The sequence below is a fragment of the Callospermophilus lateralis genome, chromosome 8, assembly GCF_048772815.1.
Source record: "Callospermophilus lateralis isolate mCalLat2 chromosome 8, mCalLat2.hap1, whole genome shotgun sequence".
Classification (NCBI taxonomy): domain Eukaryota; kingdom Metazoa; phylum Chordata; class Mammalia; order Rodentia; family Sciuridae; genus Callospermophilus; species Callospermophilus lateralis.
Window position 1 is genome coordinate 5,648,547 of NC_135312.1, and position 16,980 is coordinate 5,665,526.

Consider the following 16,980-nt stretch of genomic DNA (forward strand, 5'->3'; position numbering starts at 1 on the left):
ACAAATGGAGCGGGGCTACATCCTGTACAGCCAGAGAAGTGAAAAGTTGTGCTGCAATTGTGTACACTGAATCAAAATGCATTCTGCTGACACATATACCTAATTATAATAAATAAGTTGATTAATTAAAAAAAATCTCCAGGTTTGATGGAAGTCGCGGGGCCGGCGCCGTGTACGCAAACTCTTAGCACACAGTAGGATGGGGAAGCTCCCGGCTCCTCCTCCAGCACAGCCCCCCCAGCGTGGTAGGTGGCGACTTCGCCGCCATGGATCCGAAGTTTCTTGCCAGAGCACCAAATTGATCCGCGAAGGACCTGGTCCCGGAAGCCCCAGGCCACCCTGCCCTCGCTTGATAAACAGAACCGAGTTCGGATGGCCCGCGTAGGTGAGGAGCGCCCTGGGCACTGTCGCGAATTCCCGCTGCACCCGGCTGAACATGGCTCGGGATCTTCATCCCACACCAAAAGCCGCTTCGATCCAGGAAACATTTATTGAGCACCTTCTGTGTGCACACCCTATCGAGGAAGGGAATTCGGAAACGGAAACGGAGAACAAAGAAAGGGCTAGACGAAAAGAAATAAAAATGGGGAAACGAAGGGGCCCAGAAGTGGAGGGAAACCCCGACCCAAAGCCTGCAGCCAGGGCGGAACAGCGCGCGGGCGGGGGTCCCGGGTGGCGGGCCCCTTCCACCGGCCCCTGCGCAGGGAGAGGGAAGGCGCGCCGCCTCGCCTGCAGCTACCGCCTCTCTGGAGCCGCGGCGCGTCTGCAGAGCGCGAGCCGTTGCTCATTACGGCAATTATGTTGCTCTAAATTTGCCTAGACCCTAAATTGCCAACTCGGGGGAGCCAGAACACCCCGGAGCCTGGGCCGGAGGAGACACCCGATCCAGTCCTCCCATTCCTCCATCCCGGATGAGCGGAAGGAGCCAGCGGAAGACCATGAGCTGAGAAAACTCGGACCCACCGGGTATTCCCTGGGAACCTTGGGGGGGGGGCGGCTCCTTGACACCCCAAATACTGGGGGTGGGGAATGGGAGGAGTTCCAGGCCATTGGGCAGGTGAGAAAACAGATGTATGGAGAGATGGCAGGATCTTGCCACGGTCAAACTATCGGTAAGTGGTAGGCAGGCTCCAACCACCTCGGACCCCATGGCTTGTCTGACTTGCAGCTCAAGGCTTGATGTCCCCAGTGGAGCCCTAGGAAGGAACCCTGAAGAGTTGTTCTGGGGATCAGGGTGTACACACACCATCCCCCCAGCACTGCTTAAATCACAGAGAACAGTAAGAAAGGGGAAAACCTTTTAGTGGGTGCCAGGTACAGCAGGCCCCCAACTTCCATGCTGACTTAAAGGGCCCTGTGGGGTGGGAGTAAAAGACCTCCTAGGTGCAACCCCACACTCTTGGGGATGGGGAGGCCCAGGTCCCTGTCCCGCAGTGCTTCTGGAAGATCGCAAGGCCCAGGGTCTCCCCCACTCCTGCTATGGTGGAACTGAGCTCCACAGGGAGCCATCTTCCTCCCTCAGAGAGGCTGCTGCCACAAGCTCAGACCCAGCACAAGACTCAAGCTACAAGGGTCTAACGGCAGGGAACCCCTGAACTTGTCCAGAGCCCACACACGCTGAAGGGCAACACTGGGCACTCCTGAATTCCAGGCCAACCTTGTGCCCCTGGGGCTAGAAAAGCACATTGTGCCCTAGACTCCATTTTTACTCTTTCTCTACTACAGGCATGCGCCACCATACCCAGCTTCTATCTGTAGAAATGATGGCCCCTAGCCGGGCGCCGTGGCACATACCTGTAATCCCAGTGGCTGGGGAGGCTGAGGCAGGAAGATCATGAGTTCAAAGCCAGCCTCAGCAAAAGCAAGGTTGCTAAGTAATTCAGCGAGACCCTGTCTCTAAATAAAATACAAAATCGGGCTGGGGATGTGCTCAGTGGTCAAGTGCCCCAGAATTCAATCCCCAGTGCCAGAAAGAAAAGAAATGATGACCCCTTTCTAAGTCCAGGTACTGGGGTCCTAGTTACCCTTGGCCTACTGGAGGACCCTCTTAGTGGCTGAGGCAGAGGTGTCCCAGGCTTCCTGCGTGAAGTTTTGGGCATGAGGCCACCACCAAGTAGTTTGGGGAAAAGGGGGTGAGCATATTCGGTGAGAATTTATCAGGTGGCCTCCAACAGGAAAGAGACTATTAAGTGTGGGGAACTTAATAGACTATTTATTAATGGGTCATTTTCTGTCTTCAACATCCTTGCGAATTCTTCCCAGAAGGCGAAACTTGGCACTTATACATGAATATTCACCTTTGGAAGCCTGAACTTGACTTACTGCAGAGAAGAAAAAACAAATTTGTGACTGTTGGGAAGCCAAGCCACACAAGCAGCAACCAAGGTGAGATGTGTGGTGGCCTTGGGTTTTCTTTGAAGTTTGACGCAGTTGTGTTGTGTGTGTGTGTGTGTTTGTGAGTTGTAAAGGGTCGTGACAGGGGTGCAAAGGCACTCACATTCTGGCAGCTCAAAATTGGTTCCACAATCTACACAGTCAGTCATTCAGAGAAGCAAAGCAATTGCTTCCATCCCCCCCCCCTCCTGTGGGAAAAACAGGTTTGTGGGGGGTGGGAATTGTCTGGATTAGCTGTCCACAGTCATCAAACCATTTGAGCGATTCACTTTGTTTTCACAGACAGGTTAAAAGGGGAGGAAAAAAGAAAGAGTCGGTTATGGGTCGCCTGAGCAAGTGTCGATTTCAGCTTAAAGTGAATTGGAAAATTGAGCCTAATTATCCTAGGTAATTGCTTCAATTCTCCACTTGACTTTGCTAATGCAGATCTGTCCTGTGTGTTCCAGAGATATCCCCGCCATCTCTGCAGATGCCTGTTGTTGCCTTTGAAAGTTGCTAGTATAAACTATCAAATTGAAAAGCAATTGTTGTGTGTGAAAAGACAAGAAGTAATATTAAAATACAGGACTAAAATATCAAACAGATAATTTCTTGTAGCTTAAAATTAATTTATTTAACAAATATAGCTATAATATAAATGATAATAAAATTTCAAATATACAGTATATTACATAGTACACAGACTCCCTTCCAAAGGGAGGCTCGAGAGCCACGAGAATGTACTGTTAAATAGAAACAGATTTTTTTTTTTTAAATTTTACAATATTTTTCTGGCACTGGTAAGAGAAGTCCCTTCAACCTACCTTTGCAACGCATCTGTATGCCCTGCCCCCAAAGCAGTGCTTGGCTGCTGAAGCTCTTAAGGGTTCCAATGGAAGGAACTGGGGTCCATCTCCCCAGGAGGTTCTTCTCTTTCAAACTGTTTTCATTTCTAGAATCCTCCAACACTAATTTCTCTGAGCTTTTCCTGCCTGATGTCAGGCCAGGAAGTAGCTCTGCAGGAGTCACAACCTCTGCTTCTCAGTCTGCTGGGGACACTGGGCACATCTCGCAGCCTCTCCAGCCTTAGTTTCCCCACCTGTAACTCCAGGGTGAAGATCTAGATTCTGGAAGAGAACGAAGGACCCTTCCAGCCACTTTTTTCCGAGGGGATCAGACATGAATGAGAGTGAACTCAGGGAGAAACCAGGGGAAATGGGAGCAGCGTGGGGAGTAAAGGGAAGGGACAGGTGGTGCAGAGCAGGGGAGCCCCGCCACGGGACTCCTGCTGCTGTAGAAGACGGGCTGGAGGAATCAGCTGGTACACAGGTGGGCCACCCTGGGGCCACCTATGTCAGGTGGTACATGCTGTAGCCCACGTGAGCCGTGTAGAGTCCCACAGGTGCCACCGGCAGCGCAGCACGCTGGAAGGGGCCAGAGGCACTGTAGAGTGAGGCACCCGCCGCGGCGGCCACTGCGGCAGGACCGCCCAGAGGGAAAGAGAGGCCGAAGGCGGCGGGCGGCAGCATGGGTTTGGCCGCCATCTTCAGCTTCTCCAGCTCTGCTTCCTGCAGTCTCTTGGCCTTGGCGCGGCGGTTCTGGAACCAGATCTTCACCTGCGTCTCGGTGAGGCTGAGCGAGCTGGAGAACTCGGCGCGCTCGGCGATGGACAGGTACTGCTTCTGGCGGAACTTGCGCTCGAGCGCCAGCAGCTGTGCGGTGGTGAAGGGCGTCCTCGGCTTGCGGTTGGTCTTGTGCTTTCGCAGGGTGCAGGCCGGTGGGCTCAGCCGCCCTAGGGAAAAACAGGCAGGGGGTTAAGAGAGCGGCGCTGGAGCAGGATCAGCCCATAAAGTAGTAATAATCGTCAATACCCAGGTTAGCTACTGCTTTTCGCCACGTGCCTTGGTGCTGGGCCCTAGGGAAGGTACTTGAAAATGCTTCCTCAGATGCCCACTGCAACCCCGCAAGGAAGCTCTTGTCTACTTTGTGCAAATTAGTAAACTAAGAGTCTAGATAAAAGAAAGTCATTCAAGGCCGATGCCCACGACGTTCAAGGCCAGAACAGAGCTGGGCACCTTTATGCTCAAAGGCAGCTTAGGAAGCAGTTCGCAGCAGGGCCTCCTCCCAAGCCAAGCACAGAAGGAAGGAGGTATTAATACAGACGACGGCATGTGCAGAAAGAGGCCCTTAAGCAGCCCAAGGTCACATTGAGTTTCATGCCTGGCCAAGCACTTATCTGTGTCTACCAAGTGCTCAGCTTTGGGCTAGGCCTCAGTGTGGCATAGAACCCGTGTCTCCAAATCCCACTGTCCCTGGAACATCAAGTTCCTACAGGGCTTCACGGACAGGACTCTGCAAAACAAAGGTGGAGAATCCTGGCCATCACAGAGGTCACACTGTGGCCACCTAAGTATGTAAAGAGCCACATGGGGCAGTGAAGAAGCCTCTTCATATCAACCGGGTTCCTCCAGACTGTCTCAGCTTTCTCTTGGGCCTCTCCCTCCCACCTGTAGGGCTTTTGCCCTGGGCCACACTTAAACTATAGGATAGAGGTAGGTGGGGACACAGCTTGTGACTCAGTTTGCAAAGACCAATGGTGCCCAACTCTCCTTTTGGTTTTCAAATACACTTCGAGGATGAGCAGAGAGGCACATCCAGACCCAGGTCAGGCGCTGGGCTGCTGTGTGCACCCGGCCCTGCTACAGAAAACACACAACCAATTACTACCAGGAAAATGGGAATCGCCTTGACTTTGGGGTCCCAGGATCCAAGGCCCCAAGCCAAGTTCTCAAGTCGTGGGAAGGATGCTTTTCCTCCACAGCAGGATTTCCTCACGGAAAAATGAATCAAAATCGAGGATGTTTTACCATGCGGGTTTTGCCCAACTACACATTGTTTTCGTGCTTTAAAAAATAAAAACACCCAAAACAAAAACGATCCTTTGGGTTCTCCAGCCACTAGGATGTGAGTCAAACGAAATCCTGGGTTAACATCCCCCTCTTCCCGGCTGGAGGCCTCTGCGGGAAGCAGTTGGCTCGGGGCTGGCTTTCCGCTGGGCTGCGGGAGAGGCGGACGCCCAGGGACACTAAGTCTCTTCAGCAGCGACAGCCCAGCACTAGGCCACCTTCTCTGGCCACTAGGCCCAGGGAGGGGCTGGCTTTTCAAAGACGTTTAATCCCCAGATAAAAATCATTCCTCAGCATCACGCCATTGAATTCGTGCTGCTATTATGCCGCGCAAAATAATCGGAGGAAACGAGGAAAACTTGGGAATTTCCCGTGCTCCTGAAATATCTCCGAGACTGTTCGCTGGGCAAAGCCAGGGGCCCGCGAGGCCTTGGAACCACCCGGGAACGTGCCTTGAGCTGCTGGAGTCCGTTTGGATCACCCAGTCCGCGACGTTGGCGAGCGCCAGGCAAGATTAGAGAGGGCTCCGTCCCCAACTGCCTTGGGGCCCCGCCCCCTGCTCGGGAAATTTAGTGCCCCCTTCCCCTAAATCGTCCAACCGCCCAAAGCACCAAGTATTGGCTTCAAAATTGATGGGGAGGACGGAGTTCTGTAAGAACTTCGGCACCTCTCCGCTGGAGGTACCTTCAGTGAGAGGGGCAGCAGGCTTCCTCCCTGAGAAAGCGAAACTCCGCCCAAGGGTCAGGATGTCCGTGCCACACCGACCCATCCCTTGGGGTCAGGACAAGTATCAGAGTTTCGGGTCAGATGGGACCGCAGGGACTCCCGGGGTCGCTGGAGTGGCAGGAAAAGAGGGTGCCTGGGTACCAGCGTCCTGCAAGTGAACTTCTAAGGCAGCGTCACCGTGCCAAGGCATAGAGCCCTGAAGACGGACCGCGAGCTGGGCCACAGCCAGGTCTCTAACTGGGTGGGAGTGGGAAGAGGCTAAAACCCGGCCTCTCCGCCAACGCCTGGGCAGCTCGGCCTCCAGGTACCCAGCTGCAGGTACCAAGACGCCCGAGACAAGCAGGCGCCGGCGCGCGGCCTGGCGCCCTCGGTCCCACACCCTCCCGCGCCCTCCCTCGCTGCCTGAGTTCTGGCTACTCACTGGCTGGGGGCGGGGAGAAGCGAGGGCTCTGCATCCACTGGGTCCTCTCGGGCTTCTCGGGGCTCTCGGCCTTGACCAGAGCATCCTCTGGCAGCTTGAGGAGTCCTCCCACGGTGAAATGGCCGAGCGGCCGCGGCGAGGAGGGCGCGTCCGGAGCGCCTAGAGACCCGGGCCGGGCGCCCAGCGGCTGTACGGAGCCGCCCGCCGCCTGCGCGCCCTCGGAGGCCGCCAGGGCGCTCTCCTTGGCCCCAGGCTTCCTGTGGTCGGCCATGAGTGCCTCCACGCTGAAGGGTAGGAGCGAAGGGGATACTTTGGGCTTGGCCCCCTCCTCATCTGCGCCCATCGCGGCCGCCGTGGCCGCGGCAGTTGTGGGGGCCTGGCCCGCGCCTCCCCCCGCCGGCTTGCCGAAGGCAGAGTCCTCCACTTTGACACTGAGTGGCAAAGAAGTCATATCAGCAGCCGGGGCCATGCAGAGCCGGGCCCCCCCTCCTGCCGTAGCACAAGCCAGCCGCCAGGCATGGGCTGCGGGCGGGCTGGGAGCGCGGCGGGCCTCTGGGAGCGCCCGGGGCCCTAGCCCGGCGGGCCCTCCCGCGCGCGCCTCTCGCCTCCCCCCAGAGAGCCAGCTCTGGCGCGCTGGGCCTGGCTCTCCGCTGCCGCCGCCGCCGCCGCGCAGGCCGAGTTCCCGGGCGCACGAGCCGGCTCCGGGTCCGGCCGCTGTTCCCCAGAGAACTTGTTAATAAGGCGAGGCCAGCGCGGCGGCGGCCAATCAGCGCGCGAAGGGGCGGGCCCACAGCGACCCATTGGGCCACGCTCCTGGGGACAGGCCCCTAGGCGCGCCGGCCTGGGGGCGCGCAGGGCTGGGCTCCGCCGGGACCCGGGGGCAAAGGAGGGGAGGGTGCCAGGGAGACTTTCCTCCACCCCAAAGCCCTAGTGGCGTCCGTCCCTCCGGGTGCCCGGGGTCCCTATCTTACTGTGTTCCTGGGGCTTCTCTCTGCCCCCTCTCTCCTGCCCTCCCTTATCGCCGCTGCCCCCTCCTCCCCTTTCTCGACTTCCCTTTTCCTCCCCTCTCCCGCTTCTCCCGAGTTCTCCTCAGTCTGTCGTCGCTCCCGTGGCCCTCTCCGCTATCTGCCCGTCCTTTTCTACCACTACAATCTGAGTTCATTTCTCACAAATTCCTTTTTCATTTGAAAAAAGAAAAATCGCAGATATTTGTCCAAGTGGAAAGACATTTTTAAAAAAAGAGAGAGACTTCTTTTTAAAAACGCAGTCACGTTGTTCTTTCAAAACTTCACCTCAGGACCAAAGCCGGCCTTCGACTCTACCTAAAAGCTGGGCTAAAGTTTGCCAAAGGAAGCCGGCTCCTGGCGGTTCTTGGCTGTAAGAATACACACCATGACTCGTAATCTAGAATCGGTTTTCGTACATGACGTGTACTTTCCCTGCTCCGAGCATCTCTCCCGAGGGTTACATCTACACCACCGACCGGCTGCGGGAAGGAGCCACTGGATCCTTTTGAGAGAAATTTATTGGAATAAACCCAGCAGAAACGCCAACAAAACACAGATCTGGCCTTAACATGACCTCAGACAATGCGCCCGTGGAAACAATAACACGTCCCTATCTCTGGGTCGCTGATCTGAGGGGAGAGGCAAATATGGGGAGGGGGCCAGGAGCAAGAGGACGGTGCCTGGAGGTGGGTCCTTGGTGCTGGGCTTGAGAACTTTTGTTTTGCCAATTTCGGAGGAAACGTGATTTTATTTTTGCTGTTAAAAAAAATGAGTTGGGATGTGCTCTTAAAAGTGAGATCTAGGCAAACAGGGATCGAGGTCCGGCGGGTTTCTGTACCATCTCTTTTATGGCCTCTTATCCCCGGGCCCAGGCGGGCGGCTCCCGGGGAGCTAGCGGAGGTGATTGGCGGCTCACCGGGACCGGCCATTGATGACTGCAGGGTTCTAATCTCCAGGAAACACAAGGGGCTGCAGTGGCCATTTAGGGGTAATTATCCGAGCGCAGAGGGACAGCGAATTCCCTCGCCTTTTAACTGGGAGCAATAAAAGCTGTAGATTAGGGGCGTCCAGATTAAGGGAAATGAATTACTAGAGCAGGAGCTTTATTACCCCGACGGCGTCCGGGGTCTGGCAGGAGGGGTCGGGCTGCGGACGCCAGTGAGATCCTCGGCCTCACTTCTGCCCACAGACTCCTGAGATATGTGAAGGCCTGGGGCGGGTTCTGGTGAAATTTAGGCGCCTTCTGAGATTCTTAGGATCCAAGATGCGTTTTAGGCACTGGGCTGGGGCCTTTAGGTGGCCCGGTGGACTGGGGGCCCCTGGGTTTGCCCGAATATACTTGGGTATATTTTAAAGCTGAGCGAGTGGAAGCTGAGCACAGATGTGGACCCAACACCTTGCATGCAGCGCAGCAGGGACGGACTTCTGTCCCTAGCAGTTCTAAGTAAACTGTAGCGGACCAACAATCCACTCTGCGTCTCAGTCTGAACTGAGAGAGAGAGGAACAGAGACTCATATGCTTTGGGGGCAACATTTTAAAAGCGATGAGAATACCTTTCAGGTCCGGGGCCTCGTCCCCCAACTCAAAATGTTTGACTCCCAGTTCACTTTAAGAATGATATACTTAAAAACTTTTCTCGGAATAATGCACATCAGCCAGAACACAGTCCACGCAACTGGGCCGACGGCTTCCGGGGCTCTGAACCTGCTTGGACTCCTTTAGGGCCCAGGGGGCTCGAACCTGAGAGTGAGCACAGGCTCAGAACGACCGGGATCCCGAGGAACTCCCGACGGTCGCGGGTGACCAGAGCAGCGAGGCCGGGCGCGGCGGGCCAAGGGGCAGGCGAGCGGCCTGAGAAGGGCCGCGTCGCTAATTGTGGGGGTAAACAATCTGTCACGATCCTTCAGCGCGCCTAATAGGCAGACGAGGATGTTGTTTTTAGGCGCCAGCGGCGGCCAGATCAAAGGCTGCAGCCGGCGCAGGGGCCCTTGAAGTCGCGCCCCCGCCTCCAGGGAGCCAAGAGCCTGTGCCCGCAGCCTGGGGCTCTGCAGCCCGCCGCTCGGGTCCCGGGCCCAGTCCCGAGCCCCAGCGCATCTTCTTGTTAGGTTCCCGGTGCCTTCGTGTCCGCTGTCGCTGGAGCGGCGGGGTGGCCGAGGGCAGGCGTCGCGCGGCCGGGGCGCGCGTCTGCGGAGGGAAGGGGCACACTCCACGGCGAGGCACCATAGCGCCGGACTCTGGCCCGTAGCTGCCACTGGACTGCGGAGGAAAGATGCCCGCGCGCCCTCGGACTCGGAGCAGGGAGTTAGAGAAAAGAAAGAAAGTCGGCGCGTTGTGGGTTCCCGCCGGAGGAGAGGCTCGGGTTGGGGAGCAGAGAGAGGGAGCATTCTTTGAGTTAATTTTTTGTCCGGGCCTTTACTGATTTCCCGGTTGGTGGGTTCAGCGAGCTGACAGGCCGGGGTGGGGGTGGGGGGGCTGTGCCTGTTATCTCGCCGGCAGCACTAACCCGAGGCGCTTCTACCCCGGCATTGCTTCGGGCGGCCGCTGCAGCCGAGAAAGCCGGGCTGTAATTCACGCCTGGCCAGGGCAGGGCTGGCCCGCAGCAGATAAAGCTCGGGACTGGCGCTCCGCGTGCATCCTCGCGCTCCCCTCCCCTCCGCCTCGCTCTGTCGCCCCTCGTCCTCTGGCCACCTAAGCCCCCCGCCCAACAAAGCACCTCTGGAATTCGGAATCCAAAGTCAGTTTGTCCGGCGTCCACTTTCTAAGCCGCTAAACTGGTTGTGCCCCACCACCGCCGCTTGTCTTACGGGGGTGTGCAACGGCGGGGGCAGAACAATGTTGTTCCTAGACATTGTTACCCCATGGGCAAAGGTTAACTTTTAGAAGGACCTTCATCTTACGGCTGTCACTCGCTAAGTATTGTCCTACGGACTGGAAGAGCCTGCAGGCTGGCCCATCACTTCTGCGAAGTTGTTGTCGCCTCCATCGTTTTTTTTTTTTTTTTTTAATGCCCCTTTCCCCCCTTTCCTCTGCATTTTGTGGCCTCGGCCCAGGAATCCCGCGTGCATTTTTTAAAATGTGTAGCTCAGTGGGATCCCCCGGCAATTAGCGAGCCCCAAACAGTCCTCTTTAATAGAATGAATGTGCTATGAAAACCGATTACCCGGAACGATTTATTTTGGTGGGAATTCACCAATCGCCAGGAGGGCGGCCGAGGGGGAGAAAGAAAAGGTATTTTGTCCCGGGGTGGGGGTGGGGTTGACGGCCGACAGACAGCGTCGTCAGAGGGTCTTCTAACCTGCCGAGGGGCCCTCCCGACCTCCCCATCTCATCTTTTGGCCTCGGTCGCCAGGGAGTGAGGCGCTGGGAATCGTGTGTTAACAACTCTGTGCGAGTTGCTCACTCCAGGAGGATTACACTGCTTTTCAGAGAAAAAGCCCCCAAAGAGCAGACGGAATCATCAGCAGATCACAGATGCGGCGACCCGGGTGGAACTTGTGCCTTTGAAGAGCTTGGGTACCTTTCCTCAACATGACGGCAAAATAAAAGTACTCATAAAAACTGTTTTCTCCTCGAAAATTCCTCCGCTGGGCCGGCCCCACTAGGGCGGTGGGTTTCGACTGCAGGCTTGGGCCCCTCTCCCCACCCCCGCACTGGCCTCCTTCCCCCCTCTCAGGCCGGCCTTCCCTGTGTCTTTAAATTCTGGAGGGGGCGAGGGGGCCAGGATCCGCGGAAGAGAGAACCCCCTTTCAAATGGCCCAAATTAATGTGATCGCGACATGAGGGTGCACTTGGGGAAGATGAAAGCGGAGGCCGGCCGGCTCCTCCTAGAGCTCTATAATTATAGATAATATATCCCATTTCAAAGCAATTAGACCAATCAGGCGTAACGAAGCACTTTGCTGCCGACGAATAACAAAGACGCTGGGTTATTTAAGCCTGGGGATGTCAGGCGGACCCCCAGGCTCCGGCGGCCAAACATCTTCCATCCTGGCTCCGCCACCCCCAGCGGAGGAAGGCTCCTCGGCTTCCCCCAGGCTCTGCCCGGCCGCCGCGGGCCCCATCTCAATTCCAGCCGGGGCCTGGGAGGGCAGGGGGGATGGAGGGATTGGGAGAAAGAACTGGCTTAAGGAGTTGAGTGTCAGGCCTGCCCGAGGTTTCACAAATTTTATCTGATTCAATCCTCTCTACTCTGGGAGAAAAAGTATTAATATTGGCCACCCCCAACCCCATGGAAGAACAAAATCGCAGGGGTTAGCATCTTGCTCCGGGTCACACCACTAGTTAGTGGTGGTGGGCAGGGGTGGGTCTGAACCACCAAATCCCCTCTTTCAGCTCCTAGAAGCAGTCTCAAAAATCCAGGAGCATTAAAATACAGCGGATGCCTGCAGCATTTTGGTGGAACAGCTCCCAGCCACACCCCCCAATTCAGGAACTAGGTCTTGGGTCCAGTTTACTACCCCTTCTCCTGCTCTCCCTCCCCCTCCACCCCCTGGCTGAGGTCTCTGAAGGATGTGGAGTTTTTTTCCCCATGAATTTACCAAATGTCTAGGATATCAGGTCTGAGAAGAAAATAGGCCAGGACTCTAAGCTGCAGGACCAGGCCAGGGCCTTAGTTTGTGGGCTTTAAAGTGCACAGAGATGGGCAGAAGAGTGATGGAGAAACTCAGGAGGCAGAGAGGCTGGGTAGAGGCCCAGAGCACAGGAGCCCTAGGTACAGCCTAATGAGAACCAAGGCCCCAGGCTCAGAGCTGGGGAGTCCTAAGTGTTGGAAGCCCAGGAGGGGGTGCCCAGAAGGCCAGAGTCAAAGCTGGAAAACGGGGGACTCAAGGGGAGCCCAGCGAGAGTGTCCCTCGGAAGTGGGGATCCACCCCACTGTCAGGGACGGGGGCAGCTGGACTGCAGGGACCCACTGGGCAGAGCAGGGCATGGGGAGGCCCCCTGGACCACGGGGACTTCCTCCCCATTCCCTTATTCCACCCTGTGGGTTCAGGCTTTCCACATTCCTCTCCTGTGTCCACTGGATTCTGAGGCCCAGTCTCTAGTGGCTCTCGGTGTCTGAGCTGGCCTCTGGGTCTCTGCGGGTGGATCTCCCCACAGCCAGGATGCCCCATCTCTCTGCACTCTGTGAGTACTCTGTCTCCGTGGTTACCATTTCTCTTTCCCTCCCTGCCTTTCAGTCACTTCCCCCAAATCTCCTGCCCCCTGCCCTCAGCTGTCCTGGCCCCGTGATTCAGTCTGAATCACTCCTTCAAGTCACTCAGAAGCTAATGTGACTTCCTCCCGGCAGGCACACCTTCAGGAGCGCCAGGAAGTGCCCCTCCCGCGGGTCCTGCCACTCCAGTCCTGCTGGGGCCTCCAGCTAGTAATTTCTCTCTGGAGCCTCCGTTCCCAGGTTACCGACTGGCCTGGGAGCGCACCACGGGCCTTCCCTGGTTCTCTGGTGTTCTCATGGGGGCCCCAAAGGCAAAGGCTGCAGGAGGCCTGGCAGATCTAGGGGGTGACAGCTTAGTCCTTCACCCCCACTGTTCTAGAACTCCAGGGTGGAAATAGCTAGTGAAGATGGAACATTCTGGAGGGGACCAGGGTGTCCAGACTGACCGGGACAGCAAGCAATGCACTTTTCTGGAGAGAGGTCCAAGCTCAAGTCGGTAGGCGGGCCCAGTCAGGTCCCCTGTGGCGACTCACTTCCCCTCTCCAGGGCCCTGCTACCAGAGTCTCCAGCCTCTTGCACTTAACCTCCAGGCCTCAGAGTGTCCAGGAAAGAGGGCGACCAGCCTCCACCCTGCACCCCACTCCCGGGGGCCTTTGCATTCGCCAACCTGGATTTTGCTCACCCTGGATCACAGAGCAGAGGAGCTCAAAGAAGCGAAGAGGGGTGTGCACACCAGGGCTTCCTGATTCCACAGCAGTGCCTCAGGTGGGCACCCACTTTCCGGTGAGAAGAGTGACACTCCAAGAGTTGAAGCAGCACTCCCCTGCACAGCTGGCCTGGGGACAACAGGACTGGCAGTGCCAGGGCAGTCCCCGCTGCAGCTCGCTGTGATAGGGCTCCAGCTTTCCCGCCTGGCCTCTGTCTGGGGAGGGCGGCAAAGCCTCCAGCTTTGGTTCAGTTCCCTGCCAGGGTGAGCAGGTTTGGCTCTGGAAGGTGGGGGTTGCTGGAACTGCCTCTGTCCTGCAGGACCCAGTGTGAACTCTCTGCAGAACCCTGCTAGGACTGGGCTCTGCCACGGCCTCAGAGCATGGGACATGGGCAGCCTTCAGTGGGTGTGATGGGCAGCTGCTCCTCTGTCCTCCTCCCTGTGAGAGGAGGGACTGAGCCCCAGAGACCAGGAGGAGGAGGAACCCAACACCAGGAGTAAGAATAGCGTTTCTTAGAAGTCAATGAGCAACGCCCTTGAACACGCACTTTGGCCAAGGGCGCTTCTGAGTGCTTAATAAGATTTAGCTTAGTCTTCACAGCGACTCTTTATCCCTAGTCAACACGTGGGAGCAGGTTACACTAGCAAAAACACACACAGTCGGTGTCCTAAGACGTCTCCCGGCACCCAGGGCTTCTCAGTGTGCACCACTCATGAACCACCCCTACTGAGGACTCCCTGATGCGGCACAGGCACAGGCACAAGCCTGGGGGACTGGTGCTTGTGGCTGCCCCAGCTCTGATCTCTGCAAGGTGGTGGCTGCAGCTGCACTGGTCCCTGCCAGAGGTGGCTCCCCAGAGCCTGTGTGGGCCTTGAGGTGGGAACAGAGCTTGGCATCGAGAGGGGCCACCAGAGGGACGTGAATGGATGGCAACACCTAACCTTCACCCCCTGCCAGGCCTGACCCTGAACACCCCCTACCTGGCCAACTGCTCTGGGGTGAGGGTCAAGGCCAGAGCTTGAGGTCAAGTGTGAGAATGGTCCACCCAAGTTCTGATCAAACAGTCCTTCAGAGCATCTTTAAAAGCAACCTAGAGCCAGGTCGTGGATCACTCTGCGTGCTGTTTAGTTCTCTTCTAGACCTGAGGATAGATCCAGCTTCCTGTTCTGCACAGATAAGCCATGGCCCAGAGTGGTCAGACAGATGCCCCAAGTCACTCAGAAAGGTCTGTGTAGCCTCCAGGCCAGTGGCTGTCTCTGCCACGGGGTCCTGCCTCACCCTGGGGCACTTCTCTGGGCGGCTCAATTCCTGGTGTGGGTGGCATGGAGGCAAGCGGGGGAGGCCCGGCCTCCAGAGAAGGCAGGGGAGAGGGAGTTGTCCTGGTAGCTCCCTCCCACTGCCCAGCAGGGAGGAAGGAGCAGGTCCCCCAGGGCCCTCCTTGTCCTGGGGTGCTCCCAGCCCCCTTTGGCTTCTCCTGACCTGCCAGGGCTGCAGGAGAGCCCCACCTGAAGGGGACCCATTCCATCTCCAGGGAGACCCCCTATCTGATCAAATGGTGGGCTCCTGGCCACAGTCCAATTAAGTGAAAATAGATCTGGCCTTATCAGGTTCAGGCGTAGTCCCTGGGGTGGTCCCCACAGTGGCCCTGGAGGGTCCCTGTCTGTTTGATTTTCCTGCTCAGACACACTTGTTTAAACAGACCCCCGGGGCCTTCAGTAACCTGAGCCGCCTGCAGCATGATTGCCAGGTAGGGAGGCCAGTTCAGATGCTGGGTGGGTGGGGGGGCGTGAGGAAGAGAAGGGAAAGGGTCCTGGGGAGAGCAGGGCCAGCCCCCTTTAGAATGCCTGCCCAGATTCCCTGGAGTGCTGTGCAGTAGATTCCAATCCGAGCTCTGCCCCTTCAGCTCTGTGGCCACTGACAAGTTACTGAGCCTCTCTGGGCCTCCATTTCTCAGCATGGTGAGGATTAAATGAGAAAGAACACCTTTAAAGTTCCTGGAGTGGTTTGACCCAGGACAAGGGCTCTGTGATGGAGAGTCCGGTGCCCTGAGCTTCTGCAGTCTCAGCAGTCCTGTGAGGTGAGTGTCCTGCTCCCACATTCTGTGGATGGCTCCTAGGAAGGTCAGCGAACTCCCCTCCCCATCCCTAAGTCCTTGGCTCCCATCCTCCCCTCTCCACCAAGTGAGGCCCCCTAACAGCCAACTGGGCTCTTGCAGTTGCCCAAAGGTGCCAGGTGCCCTCTTGCCTCAGGGCACCTGTACTGTCTGTTCCTGCTGCTTGAAATGCCATTCCCTCTGTGGTCCTCATGACCCCTCCTGTCCCTCCGGGGTCTCTGCACAGATGCTACCTTCTCAGAGAAAGCAACTCTGACTTTCTGGAACGCCCCCACCACTCCCTCCATCCCGCTTGACCCTTCCTCAAAGTGTGCATTGCTACCCGACATTTCTTCATCTCAGTTTATTCTCTTCCTGCTTTGGAACCGCAGCCCTGCGAGCGCAGGTGTTCTGTTGGCTGATGACTGTCTGTCCACCCAGCACCCGCCAGCCCATAACAGATGCTCAGGAAATATTTTTGAATGGCCAAGTGAATCACAGACCCACAGTGACTTCTGTCTCTTTTCTCCTCCTGTACTGGGGCCTGGTCAGTCTGCCCACAGTACCAACGAGGAGCGGGGGCATGCTTGGGCAGTGCCCAGCCCAGAGGAGGCCTGCAGGGAGTGTTTTTTTCTGACCAAAAGAGGACAGTGGGTTTTCCAGAAAATTCTCCTCTTTGAGAGAAGCAATACCAAGAAAAAAGTCTTGGGCCCAGGTTTGCACAGGACACCTGGAAGGTGCCACCTCCACCCAACCCCCGTCCATGCCTGGAGTGAACCAGGAGGTGTCTGGTCTTTTTGCAGGTGGAAGGACAAGGCCCAGAGAGGTCAAGACGCCGCCTGAAGGTAACACCGCTGAGAAGCTCCTTCACGTCCAGGAGATCTCTCAGCCCTGCTCTAAGTCCCTGCCCAGGGGCTGGCAGCTGCGACTGACCCTGCCTCAGTGGCTATTTAGGAAAGCAGGTGTGGGGAGGGCGGCCCCTTAGCAGGGGTGGGGGCCAGGGGGTTTCCCCAAGGAGGACGCTGATGAGGGCAGCCTGGGAAGTGGACCAGGAAGACGGGAGAGGGTTTGCACAGTGAGGGCAGGAGGACAAGGCAGCCACCTGGGGACAGCCTGAGCAGGGCCAGCTCCAGCAACCACCCTGGCTCCTGGCATTCCCAGATCTCCCGCCTCCGGGAGAGGAGGGCAGGGGCGGGGCAGATGCGGCCTGTGGCAGTCAGTACAGCTGCCTCCCTGGCCTCGCACCTGGGTTCACACCCCCTTCAGCAGGGAGGAAGGAGCAGACCCCCACTGGGCCCTCCCGCCCCTCCGTCCCCACGGGCAGGAGTGTTGGCTCCCCTCTCTGAGGGCAGAGAGCAAAGCCCCCTAGAGAACCCTGGGGAAGACAGTGGTGTTTGCAGGCTGCCTGGGGTGAGTGGGGTGTGGGGGGTCTACATCTTCTGTTTTGTTTCTGTGATGCTGGGGCGCAACCCGGGCCTTGTGCATGTAGACCAGCACTCCACCGCTGAGCCCACCCCAGCCAGGGCTCATGGGAAGCAGCTTTGGACCACCATTCAGACTGTCCTCTCCTGGTACACAGAAGGCAGTGAGCACAG

General features: G+C 57.3%; 1 protein-coding gene across 1 annotated transcript; it reads right to left on the bottom strand.

Annotated features, from left to right (window-relative positions):
* Positions 1 to 3,063: 3,063 nt before the first annotated feature.
* On the bottom strand, positions 3,064 to 7,117 carry Msx1 (msh homeobox 1). Its single transcript, XM_076864596.1, has 2 exons — positions 6,427 to 7,117; positions 3,064 to 4,165 (listed from the first exon to the last, which is right to left on the bottom strand). Exons 1-2 carry the CDS (start codon positions 6,893 to 6,895, stop codon positions 3,723 to 3,725), a joined length of 912 nt encoding a protein of 303 aa, XP_076720711.1. The 5' UTR covers positions 6,896 to 7,117; the 3' UTR covers positions 3,064 to 3,722.
* Between the last annotated feature and the right edge of the window lie 9,863 nt (positions 7,118 to 16,980).

Bases quoted from the DNA above. Each gene is read 5' to 3' on its own strand.
- Msx1 (XM_076864596.1), bottom strand. From the start codon at position 6,895: ATGGCCCCGGCTGCTGATATGACTTCTTTGCCACTCAGTGTCAAAGTG. The intron at 4,166-6,426 runs GTGAGTAGCCAG...GTTTTTCCCTAG, and splicing joins CTTCTCCCCGCCCCCAGCCA to GGCGGCTGAGCCCACCGGCC.